This window comes from Argiope bruennichi, chromosome 6, assembly GCF_947563725.1.
Source record: "Argiope bruennichi chromosome 6, qqArgBrue1.1, whole genome shotgun sequence".
Lineage (NCBI taxonomy): Eukaryota > Metazoa > Arthropoda > Arachnida > Araneae > Araneidae > Argiope > Argiope bruennichi.
Genome location: NC_079156.1, coordinates 67,553,488 through 67,572,614, shown reverse-complemented (window position 1 = coordinate 67,572,614; position 19,127 = coordinate 67,553,488). Strand labels below are relative to the sequence as shown.

Genomic DNA, 19,127 nt, shown 5'->3' with positions numbered 1-19,127 from the left:
ATTAATTATAAAAGTACAAGAAAGAGTCATTTCCCGTTTTCTTTTTACAAATTTAAAAAAAAAAAACATTTTTGCATATTATCTTTTTGTGTTTCATTTTTGCATTTTTTTTTCTTCTTGAATGATTAAATAGTTTTTTGAAAAAATAATTTAATTGTTTTTAATAATTTTGTTTGAAAATAGAACTGAATGCAGAATTGTTTAATAATGTTGGAAATTCTTATTAAGAAGTAATATGTTTTGAAACTATTAAAACATTTTTTAAATGAATACGTTAGAAAACCGAAAAAATAGTTAGAGAAAAATCAAATCAAATCAAGTAAATCTGATCAAGTAAATATCCAAACTGATAATCTTACATTTAATGCTTATATTTTAGCAATAATAATAATAATAATCTAGAAAAAAAAGTTTTTATATCTATAAAATTGGCATCTCTTTTTACCATATAAGACAAACAAACCGAAATTTTATTATATATATATATCAAAGAATCCAATCGATCAATTTTCTTAAAGTTATACCTTTTTCTTTCTTTTTAGTATAAATCAATCAATTTCTCTGGCTTTTGATTTATCTGATTCTTTGAATGGAAACAGACAAAGGAATACTTTCTCCTACCTTAAACTATAAATTATGATAGTTCTTTTCTCTCTAGCTCTCTCTCTCCCTCTCTCTCTCTCTGTCCCGCATTCTTTTTTTTTTTTAAGTGAAAACCTTTCGAAAATAGAATAACAATTTTCAGTTTTATGAATAACTTAAGAACATTTTAAAACTGAATAAACAAGAACGCACTAATTATGGGGGAAATTTGTTATAAAAAAACAAATATTACTTAAAAGAAATAAAAATTTATCACAATGATAAATGGCTTTGTATCCAACAAGCCCTGCAGTTATACGCAAAATTTGACCAACTATAATTTTGAAACATAATTCTAATCTAGTAAATCCAATCTTACAATATTTTATTCACAAATTGCCAAAAAAAAAAAAAAAAAAAAAAAAAAAAAATAGGAGGAGGTGTGAGGTTTTGAATAGAACTTAGACTAAATAATCTTTCATCGTCCGTTGCGAGCTGAAATTGAAGGACAATAGAAGAATACATGTCGGACGTAAGGATAATAGTTGATATAATTTGTTATGGTAGAAAAGAATTATGGTAGTAAAAAATGATAGTGATCAATTTTGATCCAATTCACATTTTAACTATAAGTTGTGTTGATCAAAAAGCGTGAAGAATCTATGAAGAAAAAGACACTATAGTTTCTGATGGCTTAACTACTGACAGCGCAATACTTTAGAAAGTATGTAAAACTGTTTTAGGACTGCATTGTTAGTTTGCTTGCTCGTTTATTCACAAATTGCATTTGGCAATTTTTAAATCAATATTATCCAAAATGATTGTTGATCGTCTGTAAAATTCCGTCGTTGGGATGCGAGGATAGCAGGCTATAGATTCGACTTCAAGACAATTTCATGTCAAGTGTATGGAGAGTATGTTAACGCCTAGAATCGAACTTCATGACGTTTGAAGTTTGAAATTTGAAAAGGGAGACCTAGCTTAAGTATCGTCTTAGTCTTGTGACAAATATTCAAAATACAACGCCTGCCTCATAAAAACCCTTGTGTAAATTCCAAAACAAACATCGATCTCACTTATTTATTTTACTGAAATATACTTCTTGTGACCCATGTGAGTTGAAAATTACATTCTAATATGAAGTTTCTAAAACTGGAAACCAGATCACAATTGAAAAGAAGAACAATACTGCAACCAAGAACATTTTCCTACTGTCTACATCTTAAATGTTTTTTTTTATTTCATTTTTACAAGCAGTAATAATTAGGAAAATTATCGTCATGCATTTCATGAAACTCGATTAAATAACTATTTTAATTATTATTTATCGTTAACTAATGCTTCATTATTTTATTTACTTTCCGGTTTTGTTCATTATATTTCGAACAAACATAAGAGCTTGAGGTTTTTACAAGAAAGAAAATGGTAAAATTTTTATAAAACCCAATTCGAATGAATTACATATCGTAATAACACCTGTAAAAATATCATGCACTATACCATGAAATCATATAAGAGTTATTTAGTTTCTTAGAATGACAACATGGCGGTGGAAACATTTTTTTATTTCTTAGAATGACAACATGGTGGTGGCAATATTTCTTTTTTTTTTTTTTTTTTGGTGATTTCATCGATTATTCCAGATAAGTTTCTGTCTTCCGGGAAAGTAAAAATTCCTTTATATTAATTATGCTATCTGCAAATCCAGAAACAATTAAAGATATGACGTCGTTCCTGTAGAAATTGCTATCTCCTGTAGTATTTAAAATCTTATAAATTTATTGAATGTTTCTAGAATTGTGAGATAATTAAACATACAGAAACAAATAATTTTTCTCAGAACATGGAATTCCAAACGCAAAAAGAAGCCACGGCAGGGTTTTTACTTTTGTGATTTAATTTTTAAAAAAAATCGTAGGATAACGTGTATAATATAGATTAAATGAAAACTTATTCACAATATCATAATAACCCATTTGCACAAATGACAACATTAAAAGATGTACCTATCACAGCAAAGGTGATGGCATGTAGCAAGCGGCACAACAAAAATGATGGCATATATCATGTATCAGCATAACAAAACTTGGGATTACTTTCTTTAAGGTTACCGTTTGAAAAGACATCTGATTTGCATAGAGTTTTTCATACACATGTAAGAATTTAAAACTTAATTGTAAATTTGCTTTCTATTAATTCTATGTTATAAATTTTATCTGCTATATTCTTTATTTGACTTAATTTACTGACAAAGAGAACTCTGTAATTTGTCTTTGGATCCACATGTTCTACGGCAAAAATGTCTATTTCTGAATACCTGACTTATTCTTATTTTCCCAAGATTTCAAGAAATTACAATATATATATATATATATATATATATATATATATACTTTTTTTGTAAACAATAAAGACTTTTAACAAGAATATCAGAATTAGTTACAAGCTTATGTGTGTTCCCCTCTTTTGCAGCAAGCAAATGATAGGCAGTTTATTAATGCAGTTTTTTAGAATAAAAATTCAGACTGGAGATTATTGTAATAAATGAAAAATTGTTCTTGTTAAAATTCTTTATTAATAAAAAAACATCAGCATGTTTAAAATAGACTAAATTTTCGAATAGAAGTCAAATTGATTATGTTTATAAATTCATCGGTGATGTTTCCTTTCCAAGGCTAACACAACCTTACCGATTTATCAATAAATTATCAACAATAGCTAGACCAGATAGGTCTACCACAAATATTGTCATTTACTTGTTCATCAGATGACAAGAGTATTTAAAAATCCAAACAGTAAATAACCATTACACATCTTTGAATACTTCATCAAATTTAATTAAGTCAAGCAATGCTCTCCAATGAGCCATTTACTGCCTGCAGAAAACAGAAACATGACACTTTCCACCAACAAGAAACAGAAAACTACGCTTGAGCGCGATTTCAGATTTCCTGAAAACAGAATGCTAATCCACTATGACTGAACTCAAGCCAAGGTTAAGGACTGATAAAAACGTACTTCATGCGAAAAAGACGCCGTTAGAGAAAGGAAACAACTTATTCCAGACACCGATGCATTAGCCAGATTAGAGCGACGTTTGCAAAATTACTGCATAAGATGTTCATAGGTTATTTATTTGACTACATGTTCCTGTCTTTGAGATAATCATCATATGTGATTTAAGAAATTGAATGCAGGTGAGTTTATCGCCCCAAAAAATGAATAATAGCTTTGATATCAACTCTCCAAAATACTCAAACAACAGATGTGTGATGAAAATTTCATAGATATGAGTTATATTGCCTTGGGAAAGAGAGAAATCTGCAGTTTTTCTCAGAAATAAATTTTTTGCAGAAATTATTTGGAATTGAATTAGATATTAAGAAACTACAGTCTGCATAATGTATAGTTTATGTATGTTTTATCTTAATTAATTAATGTTTATGAAAACATGAAATGCTGTAATTAAAATTATTCACCAAAAATTTATTCCTGCTTCTATAAAGTATTATTAATCTATATAAATGTTTGATGAGAACTCGATTCTAAAATTCTATATTCACGTCTTTTGTCCAACTGTAACTTCTGTTTTTTCATCTAAAATTTCAGTTTTTATTTAAACATTATACACTCTTTGTCCCATAATAGTTGCAAGTGAATATTTAAACAGGAATTATTGGTGAATGTAGTTATAAGTCATACTATGGTGCAAACTGTGAAACCCTCAATCAAAATCAATGTTCCATGAATTCTGACATAAGTTTTCATATATCTCTCAATTTCTATATTAACCTAATTGTTATGAATTATGAATACCTTTCTAATTTCATCAATCCATAAGAATCAATTGTTTTATTTCATTTAAATACCAATTTTGCTAAACAAAAAAATTTCAAGTAAAGACCGAATGTCAAATATCCAGCTCTTGGTACATTGAAAGAAAAACAAAACAAAAATACAGAAAGGTGCAATTACGTTAGCTACAAAACAATTTCGGTGCAATAAAATGATTATATAAAAAAATTTAGAAATATTCTGCCCAGAATAATTGTCAAGGTGAACCTTTTACTAATATTGATTTTTTGACAGAAAAAAAAAGACTGCAGATGTTACACAGTATTGTGTAAAAATTACTTCAAAAACTTAAATATATTCCTATAAGCAGGGCAGCCATCATAAGAACAGCAGCTCAAGCCATTGATGTATCCGAATCTACATTATTCCGGATTTCGGAAAAAGAAGAAATCCATAAAACGAGTTTTAAGGATCATCGAACCACTTCTTACAGAAACTGAATACAAAAGCAAAGCTTCGCAGTTAAGGAATCCTCCTACAAATTTAAAACGCAGTAATGAAATTATTGAAGAAACTATCTGGACTCTCAAAATAAAAATTAGAATATTTTTAATTAATCTAGATATTTGATAGTAAAAGTTGCTATATTTATATTTTTTACAACTATTATTATGGGACAAATTAAATTCACTATCTGCTTCTATTATAATAGAAGAGAGGAAGCAGCTACTGTTCTGATATCTTTCAGCTTTTTAAAATTGTTGGGAATTTTTTTTAATTCATTTTATTTTCAATGAGAAAAGCATGTAAAATATCACTTTCCTTATTCTAGTAAAGTAAAGGATGTCCCAAAATTAACGCAAGATTAGAATTTGCCAGCATTCGCGCAATAAAGTGTTGGCAACCCCATTTGACGACAGTGTAGGGTTGGTAAAAATGGAACGTTACACGATAGAACATCGTGTTTTCATTGCTGAACAATATTTCAAAAATAATGAAAGTCTTGCGGGCCTCAGTTCAACAATTTGAGAATTGGCCCCCTAGATCGTGGGAGTAAATATCATTGGATTTCTTTTTATGGGGTTATTTGAAGTCAAAGGTCTATGTCAACAAGCCCACGAGCACACATGCATTGAAAAAGGAAATACTTCGCTGCATCAACGAAATTCAGTGACATTTATTCAATATGGTCATGGAAAATTTCGACTAAAGACTGCGTATGTGCTAACAAAGCTGTAGAAGCCATTTGCCATATGTGTTATTCCATACATTACTCTATCCTGTGGACTTTAGGATTCAATAAAAATGTAAGAATTTAAAGAAAATAGTTGTTTTTTATTTAACTCAAATCTAGCATTAACACGTTTTTCTATCATGTAACGTTCCCTTTTTACTAACCCTAAACTATCATCTGTCAAATGGGTTCTTTTAATAGGGTTGCTAATATTTTACTGAACGAATGGTGGCAAATTCAAATCTTGCGTTGTAGCAGTTGCATTACTCTTATCTTCTCTTTTGGATACTAGATGGCGATGCCTGATTAGGACATCCCATATGTCAGCCCATAGTGCATTGCGATTGTAATCGGAATGAAATGTGATGCTGTGAAGCCGCGCGAGTGAATGTCTTGTCTTTGTGTTTGTGCTTGTTTAGTGTGTGAATGTGATTATTAAAAGAAATATTCCTAAAAACATTTGTCCTGTTGCTTCCTGCATGGATCATAATAATCTACATACCACCACAGCGTTAATTTTGGAACAACCTTTATAACAATCTGAATAAATTTCAAATGTCCGTTTCCGCATTTTTTTCCTTTTAAAGATAATAAATTTTTTCTTCTACATTTCAACATAAAATAGACATAAATTAAATTTAGTTAATAAATTAAAAAAACTAAAGCCTCATACACCAAAATTAAATTTATGTAAATTTTTGCTAAGCTGGAAGTGACTCATTTGCGCTTCAACTCAAAAGATTACAGATCTTACACTTGATAAATCAGCAGGAAAGATATTATCTATGATTCCTCCTCATTTATGCCATAATTCTTGAAGAAATTTAACTTTTATCACAATTTTCTTAACATAATGATATGTTTTGAAGTTTACATGGAACTGATTATTTACCAAAGCTTCTTTAGATTATAGAGATTACTGTCTTTCCTTTTTAATTTATGGGCTCAGCATTTTGCTGCTCTTTCGAGCAATTGCAGTCGACTGTTACTAATTGAAACCAGATATGCAAATTAATAGTTACTCTCATCTTTGAAACTTCTAGTTAATTTCCTCTTTATACTAAATTTAACAAAGGAAATTTAGATGAAAGCATTGATTTTCAGAGCAATAAGACTTAAATGCAAATGGATTTCGTGTTAAATTCAGGAAGTGTAATAACGTGAGCAAGAATTTGAATTTCAGGATTAGTTGCAATAACTTCTATCAGTTTTTGAAAAATAAGGAAAAGATAGCATTTTATACAGGAATAGAATAATACCCTGCGATTATTTTAATTCGTTTGAAATACGGGAAAAGATATCAGCATATGTTTATTTATTTTTTTATTCTAGTACATGACAATCACAAACTGGCTACTCCGACGCGCCGGAAAGCACACGATAAAACTTGAATGATCGCAGCGCCGCAACAGCAACACTGGTGGAAATTGTGGTTCAATTCTAAGGGCCATCACTGGCCACGGTACAACCCTTCCCTAAGGAAGTACGCCCCGGCATCGATGGGGGAAACTAGACTTCCCACCTTTTCGTGTACCCACAATGCTGGCGAGAATCAACCCCCATGCTGGAAGCTCCTCAACTTCAACTGCGAAGAGCCCCCCCCCCTTTGGAATTCTAGTGAGTGATAAATATCTTATTGAAAGAGATCATTTATCATGATCTCTTTCAATCAAATATTTTTCCATGATCATGCCTAAATGATTATATTCTTCCATGATCATGCGCAAATGATTATATTCTTCCATAATCATGCGCAAATCAAAGAAATACGTAATTTTGGTTTGAAAAATTTGTTCTAAGTTATAAAAATCAGACGTAATTATTCAGTTGAGATTAAGCCACCAATCTTATTGAATAACATATTATCTACATTGCTGTAACTAATTCTGGAAAATAAAAGGTCGGAATTTTTTAAGTGGCCATTTGATAAAAAAGAATGACTATGCCATTAAAAAGAGAATGATTTTTTACATGGCTTGATTGAATGTCATTATGTCTAAGCTTTATAATCAATTTGACAATAAAGTGAGTTTTCACTATTAATTTCTGAGTCAATAGTTTTCCTAGCGATTAGAAATATGTGGAAAAAAATATCCCCATTCTGAACATCAAATACATAATTCTTTTTAATCTTATCGGTTTTTGATTATTAACAATATATTCAACTTCATAACAACAGTCGTTAAGAAATATTTTATCCAGTTTCTTACTACAAAGAAGGTATTCTCTTTATCTAGAAATTAATTATTTTAATGAAAAGACACCGTAAAAACAATTAACTATTACGAAATTCTTACAAAATGGCGAGAACGCATAATTCTTATGCTCATCAAAAATAAAGTAAAAAGGTTGTTCTTCAACGATTCCATTGCTAAACCTGACCTCTAAAATTTGACTCATCTCGTGTCACCTTCACTGCTGTTGCCATTCTATTCAAAGAAGAATCATTGCTAAAAGTACGAAAATAACGTTTCGAAGAAAACGAATGGTGCGTGAAGGTCTTTCCTTTCATGGAAATCTTGAAAACTTAACAATTTCACAGACAAATAGATGCCTTTGTGAATCTTATATCATCCATTTTTCATTCAATTAAAAATCCCAGACAGGGAAAAAGACATCTTTATGTAATACGGGGCGGGGTCAACAAAGCATCAGCAATTTTTTCTTAAATAGACATTCGCCTTTTTATAAAAGAAGAGAAGGTAGGCGTGGTATACAATAGTAGGCAGTAAAATAAAATTAAATGTCAATCAAATTCTGTTTGGAAGCTCGGTTTCAAAGAATTATTTGTAAACAACTCATTCCAACAAAACCTAGTCAGCAATTATGCCATTTTTTGTGAAGGTGTTTTCAAACTTTGTGTAAATATTATGATTAGATAATCTTTCAAAGTCAAAGTAATGTGTAATTATACGCTTTAACATTCATATAAAAATCATACAGTATCATACATACAAAAATAAAATGTGCTTGGATTCATTGAATCGTCTTTTTCATTTTGCACATACAATAAGTGCATAAGTGCCTATACCCATGAAAATATTTTCAGAACTTTTTTTTTCAAAACAATTGACAATTTAATTAAAGATCTCTAAACTTTTATTAAAATCTTCCTTATACTTCTATATTTGTGGGCAAAATTTGAAATATTTGTAACATAATAAATTTTTAAAAGGTAATGAAAATTTTAGGTACAACACATAAATTAACTGGCAGTTAAATAGTACTTGATAGAATGCCAACAAAGATATAGAGAAAGATATTTTAAAATATATGTATAATATTCTTTATATATTGTACTTTTTTATATAAATCATTATAGTACTCAAAACATGTTATTGTTTGCAACAATATTTTTAATAAAAATGTCTGATATTATTGGATCATAAAAAGTGTCAGGATATATAAATCACCTATTAAGCTTATTTTCTATAAATATTTGGCATTTTTTTACTTCATACTAATTCTATAGTCTATTTTCTAAATGCTTTTTCACAGTTAGCCGCCATATTCTTCCCCTATTATGCCAAAAAATTATTGCTAATATATAAAATAAAGGAGATATGATTAAACTAAATACATTTTATTTATGTATTATTTTTAAGTTATTTTTGGCGAAAACCAAATCTTCATATGTTGCAAATTATTGGATAATTGACAAACTACAAGAATAGGCATACTTAAAAAAAGGGGACAGAAAATAATTCATTTTTACGTTAATTTTCAAAAAAAATTTCCATTCATTTTCTACAAATTTCAAAACATTATGATTAAATATTCAAAGCTTTCATTTATGATAAAGAACACTTACAACAGAAAACTTCATCAAAACCACAAACTTGACTTATTTAGCATCTTAGATCTGTAGCCTTTTGAACTTGTTTTGCTTTTTTAAAAAAAAAAACCAAACCTATGGCAGTTAAGTCATGCAAAATTCATGCAAATTCTTATTTCACATAAAAACAAAAGAACATCTCAACCGTTTTGCATTGTTTTCCGGAGGAGGCACATTCTAAATGCCTATCCCTCCGGATAAGTGAAGCAATCATTGTTATTATTATACATTTTTAGTTATTAAGTCCCGAAAACAGAAAGAAGCAGAGAAGATTAAAGGGGAAACTGCAGTGATTTCAGGCAATCTTCGCGTCTTCCATTTTGAGTCATGGGACACTTACTTATCCAACGGTAACAAATTACAAAGAGAAAGCCTCCAGTTCTTTTTTATTTTGTTCAAAAGTTTGCATTGACATTGAACTTTTTCCGTTTATCATCTTTGACATCTCAACTGATTAGACAGTCTGCGTGCCATCTTTAAAGACAAATTGGTATGTTTCGAATCGTGCGGATTAAAAGAAATAATCTATCTCATGCTATCACTTTTCTCGCAATTATATCTTTCCTTAGCACGTATTTCATTGTTTTTACTAGTAATGAGGAGACAGTTCAGATATTTGATTCAGAAATTGCATTGCGATAAAGGAAGTATGATTGAATCCGGAAAAAAATATATTCGATAACTTAAATAGACTGGATGAGGTTATTTGAAACCAGTGCCAGCCTCCTGGCATAGGAGTAGCGCGTCTTCCCCATGACCTGGGCGTCCTGGGTTCGAATCCCGGTTCGGACATGGCTGTTCTTCATCTGTTCTATCTGTGAGATGCGTGAATGTGCCCCCCTGTAAAAAGGGGGTGTGCAAGCAAATGTGATGTGTGAGTAGCTAAGACGTACTCTTGGCTCTAGTTGGCGCTACTGAAACAAGAGACGCTCCCTTGGCTTAAAATCGCTGACTTCGTCAGAGAGCTTGTCCATGGCAAGTGCCATTATAAACAACAACAACAATTTGAAACCAATGGGAGTGATCTTCCCAAAATGTGCTGGCATACCCTCCAATAAACTTGTCACGCCAGAGAACGTTTAATATGACATTGGTGTTAAGAAATATTGACTTTTGGCTTAAATTTACCATTTTTAATGAATCTACAGTGTCTGCCTTGGCGAGTTACGTGGCCATAAATATCTAGCATGCGGTTAATATTATCCAAAAAACGAATTTGTGATTTAGACATGCTTTTCTCAACCGATTGAAACAAAGATTTGACACAACACTGCACTAGTAGTCACAAAATCACGTACTAAATTTGATATATTTAAATGATTTCGTTTTTGAATTATAGCGTTTACATTTCTCTGAGCTTACAGACCGACTGACAGTCAACACCTGATTATATTTGGCTCAAAATTTGGCAGGTATTTATGCTATAGATGTTAAATCTGTGGTCCAAATTTAATTTATCTAGCTCTCTTCGTTTTGAAGTTATCATGTTAAATTATATCCGAACAGCCGAACAGTCAAACTTCCTCTGGACGGATTTTGCTCAAAATTTGATAGAAATATACAAATTTGGTGTAAAGACCGTATACTAAATTTCATCCATCTATATCAAAACGTTTTTGAGCTATCTCTGACACAGACAGACAGACAGACATTTTCTAAAAATGTGTTTTTCAAACTCAGAGTGATTTAAAATGTGGAGATTTGTCAACATCTCGAGTTTGAATTTTCTGACGATTACTACACTTTCTCTATACTACATATACGAGAAAGTATAAATATGAGCTATCACAGTGAAGTTAATTCATGATCACGTGACATAAATTAAATATGCGTTGTCAATTTTAGATTCCATTAGGAATTTTGCAAACGCTTTAGTATAAAGCAATATATAGTTAAATGATACTTGCAGATGTTACAATGGTTCTTAAAGTTCGAAATTTCCATAAATAATGTTCAGTTGAAACAGTAATTGAGTGTTTAAAACCTGATGCAATATCGTAAATATTTTTTTCAATGGCTGTATTGTTGTTTTAATTTTCTCTGTAAAATTTTGGAGTATACTTGCTCACCCATTTCTAGATATTTACTGCATCAAATTATTAGTTTCGTTCAGAATTACATTTTTGCAACCTCCCCCCCCCCACCTTTTTTTTTACTATCTACGGTATAATTTCACTTTGCGGTATGCTCATTTAGCTGCTATTAGTTATTTATCGTATCAAAATATTTGTTTCAACATAGAATTACAATATTATTACTGTTATTTTCGCTATCTTTGAAACTATTTTCCTTGCGGTATGCTTATTTAGTCACTTCTAAATATTTACTGCACCAAAAGATTTCTTTTAAACAGAAATGCAATTTTAGCATTGCTTTTTTCACTATGAAACAGTTTCATTTATTAGTAGGTATTTATTCAATCAAAATGTAATTAATTGTGTGACCGTAAAAAAAGTTACAGTAAACTTACTCATTCTTTACTAGATATATATTGCAACAAAACGTTCTTGTTAATTTTTTAGATTTGATTCTGCGTCTTTATTTACTTCTAGAATGATGCAATTAGGTAGAGGTTTTTAATTAATTTATTTAGTGGTTAGTATTAAATTAGTCTTATTCAGAATACTATGAAAAAAAATTAAGTTCCTAATAGTGCCAGACCTTAGTAATTTTGTTAATTTAATTAACTGTCGTTTTGATACAGCGCCAGAGATCATTTGGAACGGGCATTTTTGAGCCCTAGTCAGATGATGTTGGTAACATTAACAAATTAAGTAGATGGTATGCATATTAGAACTTACAAACGAATGAATTAAAGCGCTCAAAAATAATAAGTTGGGAAATATCGAGTAACAATGCTTAGTATAAAAAGAATTCGTATTCATACAAAAAAATAAGCATAACCATAATGTTTATCAATTATGAATTTTGAGTAGTTGTAAAACAATGCAACAGTTATCACAAACATCTAAAAGTCAGTTTATTGAAAAAATGTAAGGAAAAGGGCTCAAGAATTTTTTTAAAAAATGGCATTTTTAAGGGTTGTTTTTGTTTTGTTTTTTACAACCTCACATCTTTTTTTTTTCGTGTTATTCGATTTAAAATATACATGGCTTTTTTTATCACTCATTTTTTTTTAAATTCAAGCTCTGAGCAAGAATATTTTAATTCTAATCATTTTATGTTTATTTATAAATATAATTTCTAAACACTTTTATGTAATTTATTTCATTTTGTTAAAATGAAACATTCGGATCGTTTTCGCACTTTCTCTGAAACTCTTAGTTTCGAAATTATCGTTGCATTATTAATGATAATACATACATATAAACATTTAATTTTTTAAAAATTTATTTATCAGTTAATCGATAAATTTAATTAAATTTTCATTCAAAACGAGCGTTGCCATCTGATAAAAGATTTAAGAATAGAATATTTCATTATTCCGTAATGATTTATAAACTGAAAATTAAAAATCTGAAATCCATTAAAATAAAAAATAATAAAAATTTGCTTTATTTTATACAAATAAAACTGTTTCAAAAACATTTTTTTTAATATTTATATTTGCTTTTCTTTACAGCTACCATCATTTCAACAGAATATTTTGTATAAAATTTCATCGCCTGCAGACGATTTTTACAATCCTCACATTCATCAAGCATTGTATTCAGACTGACTCTATCATTAGCAAGAATTTATTTTAGACACTTTATAAAGGCAAGGAAAGTTTTCCCTTAATGATTCCATGGATCAAGTAACCATAACACTCGGTTCGAATTCTGTATGAGTTCTGTGGAACTGATTCCTGACACCTTTCATTCCGTTATCTGATGAAACATTTCGGAACAATCGAGCAAAGGTAAAATTATTCTCATCTTTCAGAACTCGGTTTACAATGAATCCGACTTATTGGAACATCACACGGATCGAATAACATTGTTCCGTATTGACGCTATTGTAATGAAATCGTTGGAGGAAACTTCAGAGGAGGATGCTTACCAGTGAAGTGTCATTTGCACTCAGCAGGTGTCAACGAATCGTGACCAGAAATCGTCTGAAATTTGAGACTGGTAGGTTTCAGTTTAGTTAAATGCGTCGTAAAGATCAAGTTAACTAACTTGCGAAACGTTAAGTGTTATTTAAAATTATTTTATTTTTCCATATGTAAATATATAGAGTGTAATTTTTAATCTTGAAAGAATTCAACCTCCACATATTGATGAATATGGGCGCTTTATATATTTTTGAATCCGAAAAACACATTCTTAGCATTATGTCAGTATGTTTCTTCATGTATTTATGAAAACAATAATTCTAAAATGGCACGAGATGCAATTTTATTTGTGATCTTTCTTACTCCTAAATAAATGATCTGTATAAAATTTTGAATCAGATATGACTATGGTAAAATCCATTATTTTAAGAATTATTTTCTAATTATTTTCTCATATTCTCATATTAAAACTCATATTCGAAGTTTTTCCTCAAAAAATTTTGATATGCAAAAAAATTTTTTTACACAAAAATGATGTATTTCGAAAAGTTTTTCATCAGTTTTTAGTATGCAATATGATAAAGAATGTTCCTTCGTGTGTTTTCTTTTAGTCATAACATCATTTCATCATTTAGTTATCATATTATGAGAAAAAGTTACATAATAATATGTTTCTGTTGAGAAATCAATCGCACTATATTATCGCAAGCTCTCTAATCCTTTTTAAAACATGAAGCATTAATTATATCATGTATCATCGGTCTCTAAAATAATGTAATTTCAATCCTTCACTTTAAAAAGGAAATTATTATATCAATATTCATCATAATCCGAAATGTAACAACAAAGTTCTTACATGCGAATTCGTAGATTCTATTACGATGCTACGAACTTTCTGTTATAAAATTTGAAAAAAGAAAAAGAATAGACCCGATTATAACTCGAAAGACTATTCAGGTTTTAGATCCCCGAACGGTTCTTTTATTTTTTGTGTCTGAAATCATGATTTCACTTTGACAATATAACGCTGTAAAGATTTAAATGTCGCCATCAAACCAAATGTTAACAAAAAAAACTTACTGTAGATTAATAAAGAAGTTTCAGAAATTGTAAAAATAACGTATTATCCTGACGATGGTTATCATATGTATTAAAAATGCTGATTCAAAGTTTCGAAATTCATTTCGGAATTCGAATTTTATAACGAGAATTCAATGCAATTCCCAAAAATAATTATAGCATTATTAATAAATCAAACAAAAAATATATTCGATTATCTGTTTATATGTAACGTTACAATAGAATATTCAGCGAATAACTGAGTCCCGTTATTATTGCCAGATGCCAAAGGTTTAATTGTCTTTGTCTGATAAAATTGGCATAAAAGTGACAATTTACAACTGTGGGTGTATCTGCATACTTCACAAAGTAAAATTTTAATCAATGGTTCTGTATTAAGTTAACCTTTAAAAATAGTTTATACAGTTTTCAGACTTCACTACGGTTATGAAATTTCAAAGAATTCTTCCCCGAAGTTTCCAAAAACAAATTTCAGAATAGTATCCAAATACGAAATAAAAATATAGTCAAACGATTAATTATCAAAAAAAAAAACATAGTTTTTCTCCACGATTTATAATCAAGCAAAACTTTCGTGACAAGTCATTACAAAGAAGACGTGAAACTTTCCAGTTTAACATGAACTTTCAGTCAGTATAAAACTAATTGGATTTCAGTAACTTTATTCGATCTCCTAACCTTCCATAAATTCTTCATTCTATGTTTCAATCGTGCGCAATTACTAAATATATTTTTTTTATTAAGTAACAAAACACACTGAACATACGAAAACAAAATACACTGAAATTACTTAAAGTTTAAGAAAAATTAAAAATTATTTATATACATTTTGTTTTATTTTACAAATGATTGCCAAGAAAGTATTACAAATATTTTAATTGCAATCGAAATTACATTTAAATCATTATATTTAAACATTTTTAGTATGCATTAACTTTATATCCGAAAAAGAAACTAATAATATGAATATACGTATTTCACATGAACGATTTATGATTAAAGAACGAAATTTAGCTATTTTTAATGCCTAAGGTGTAACTTCATGAAATTCTAATTTAAAAAAATCTTTGGTACATATATTAAAACTCTAAATAATGATATTTTCATTTTCATTTGAAAACAAAAACAATCTATAGATGTCAAAAACTAACGTACATTCACCTGAGGTTCAGTCAATAAATACTTAAAAATCTGATAAATAGATAAATAATTCTTATTTAAATATTGATAATAAAAATGAGATTCAATGTTTTGCAATATCTACAAAAATAATTCTTTTTATGAAATCCAACTAAGAATGAAAAAAATATATATATAATTTTTTTAATTATATGGAGGGTTTTATATATATATATATATATATATATATATATATTTAAAGGAGAAAATGCTGCAAATTTATCGTTTTATTTTTAAATATTCTAAAAAGAGTTTGAAAAAAAAACGTATACAAATTAAACGAACGTAGCAGAAATTTCTCTTCCGCTTCAAAGATAGAAATAAACAACACGCTTAGTTCCTGTCATTCATAAAAATAGCTCTTACCTCTCATCTTTCGGCCTCATCCTTTCTTCAGATGATATGGGTGTAAAAATTCACATGAAAAAACACTGCACAGGGTATGCACCTTCACCACAAGGGCTGTATATACAGCGACAGCGATGGAAAAACCGAAAAAAAAACGACCGTTGCCGAATTGATAAGTTTACGTTCTTCTTTTTTGCACAGAAAGGATGTAGAATAAATGGCGTTACCGAAGTGAACCAAACCAGCCACCTGTTCTGACAGCAAACGCCACCTTACTGTCGGCCTCGAACAGCAGATGTACCTGGCGCATGCGCAAAGCAGACCGGAACAATTCAAAATGTTGTTGTTCGTGTGTTTTTCTCGCGTTCTAAAAGTAAAACATTTTCTGTTTTGGGTTCTTTACCCCGTTTCTCTGTAGCGCGCTATTTAAAGATCGTCCCTCATTTGGTTTTCATTTTTAGGTGCACCGAGGTTCGTGATGCAAATACAGTTGCATCATTTGCCGAAACTAATTTTAATCTTTCAACAGACAAACATTCTGCATGTTCTAAAATATTGAAATATGATTTGTTGAGGATGTAAAAAAGAAACATGCGCATCAAAATGCGGCTCTTTTATTTCAGATCGACAATAAATCATCGATGTTAAAAAGACAATATAACAATTTTATTCAATAAAAAATAATTCCGGATTGCCTAACAACGGTGAATTTATTATCGTCTGCCTCTTTCCGGATTGAGTTGCACAGCTTGACTCCTTGCCGTTCAATATTCTATTTTTGTATTTACGTGATATTTGTTTGTCATTAACTATTCTATATTTATTCATTATTCTAAGATTTTCAAAATCTATTTATTTTAATGTCATTTATTTTTTAAATAATATCAAAATAACTAGATTAATTAAGAGTAGTACTAATAAATTAATTACCGATTAATAATTGGATTATTATTTAATTAATAGATTAATTAAGATTAGTTATAATAAATTATTAATTGATTAAATAATATATTGATTAAGATTAGAGTTAATATATTAATAATAAATTAATTAAAGATTAATCAATAAATAAAACGAGAATGTAAAAATATATATAATAATAACACTAATTGGAATACAAATATTCTCATAAATAAGCTTATTTTTGAAAAATATTTTCTAATAATAAAAGTGATTTCTTGATTATATTTTCAAAGTTAAAAATGTTTTTATACAAGATATTATAAGACGAAAAAATACTCTTTTTAGCTGCATTCTTATTTTTGCTAAAGTGAATATATCGGTTGTACCAAACGATTTCTGAATTTTCCGTATTTTTCGAAAAATTGCAGATTTTACAAAACTGTTTTTAAAATTCGCCAATAACTAATTTTTCCTATAAAGTATTTACGATTCCTACAATAAAGTAAAAATTAATTAAACGCTGTGAATGACTACTCGAAGACAAACGATTTGAATGATAGGAAATCTTTATGATGATTTTAATCTATTAAAATGGCAATAATAAATAAATCAATTATGTTTTCTATATTATGTTTTTAAATAATTAAACAATGAATTTTTAATTAATTCACTATAGTTGTCATTATGTTTATTCCAAGCAAAACTGGAAAAAGAACTTGAATTTTTTTAGTGTACCTGGTAAATATGAGTTTTCAAATTTATTTACAGCGATTCAACAAAATTTGCATAGTGTAATTCATAGCAAAAAAAGTAAATGTTTTTATTTAGGATGCATCTAGAATTATTATTATTTTTATTTTTCTCAGAATAAGCATTTTTCTAAATTCTTATTCATGTATACAACTGAGTTTAATACTATCTGACCTTTATTTCGTTCTTGTTTAGAGATTAAACTAGCATAGGGAAATACATACTATTCCTCCATTATACTTCAATCGTTTTCTTGATATTATTAGTTTCATAAACGTAATGAACTCATACTACTTCTAAAGCCATACTGAAAATTAGCAAAAAGAGAAAGAAAGAAAGCATTCGAAATTTTACATTTTCTTTTCTTTTTGTACGTTTAATTGTATGATAGTGATGAACATTGAAACGAAATGTCATATAAAGTTCTTTGTATATAGTAAATCTTATAAAAGGGAAATCATGTAAACCATATAGAGTAAATTTATGGTTAAATGTAAAATATTTCTCTTCGCCTTTAATTTTTTTTTTTTTTTGAAAAAATTTACGAACCTGTTTTAAAATTTCGAAACTATTCTTATTTATGAATTTTTGACACCTCCAGATAAATCGCAGTTTAAAAGATTGCTATTATGCAACGAATGTGTAATAAGAGAATACAGTTTTTTTAATCGGTATTGGTTTTCTACGGGGTTTTTTTTTTTTTCATATCTTGAAGATGTATTTTTTAACCGATTTTTTAAGACATATGAAACATTTCATGATGGAACAGAAAATTCTTTCTTCGAATTACTATTAGTAAAACCAGCTAGTTATAAAAAAAATGATAATCTTCATTTGCATTAATTCGTGTTGAGAAACGTGTTGAGTACGTATTTCATTCTATATCTGGTGGAAACTAAATATATTAATTATTAATTTCGGACCAATAATTTCTTAACAGCAGTGAAGATAGAAAAGTTCAGTTTGCTAGTGAAGATATGATGATTTTTAAGCCTTATTAAAGCTCACTCACAACAATCTGAAAAATAATCTATTATAAGAAAATTGCTTGTGTATGAGCCAAAATCCATTTCAATGTGCGCGCGCGCGTGTGTGTGCATGCGTGTGCGTGCGTGTATATAATAGAGCATTCTTAATAATTTCAAATTAATAGTTCACACCAAATACTATAAAAAATATAGAGAAAATTTTGTACTTTATATATGATGCAAAACAAATGTAACTTGGCGACCTAAGTATCGCTGACAGATGTATTTGGCAAACATTTATGATTGAAAGTTATAGTATAGGAAGTAAATTACTACCAAAGTCAAAAAAACTAGTTTGTTTATTGAAAACTTGTGAATTTTATTTTACAGTCTTTATAGAATGAGAATCATCTGTAGCTTTTTATTTCTAGAATGCTCTTAACTGCTTTGTGCAAA

The 19,127-nt window shown here is 28.9% G+C and overlaps 1 protein-coding gene across 1 annotated transcript in view; it reads right to left on the bottom strand.

Annotated features, from left to right (window-relative positions):
- Positions 1-16,314, bottom strand: part of LOC129972461 (harmonin-like) — a 120,553-nt gene extending 104,239 nt beyond the window's left edge. The window contains exon 1 of the mRNA XM_056086604.1: positions 16,069-16,314. Within this exon, the coding sequence (XP_055942579.1) occupies positions 16,069-16,088 (20 nt within the window). The 5' untranslated portion in view covers positions 16,089-16,314. The remainder of the gene's footprint in view (positions 1-16,068) is intronic.
- Positions 16,315-19,127: the final 2,813 nt, after the last annotated feature.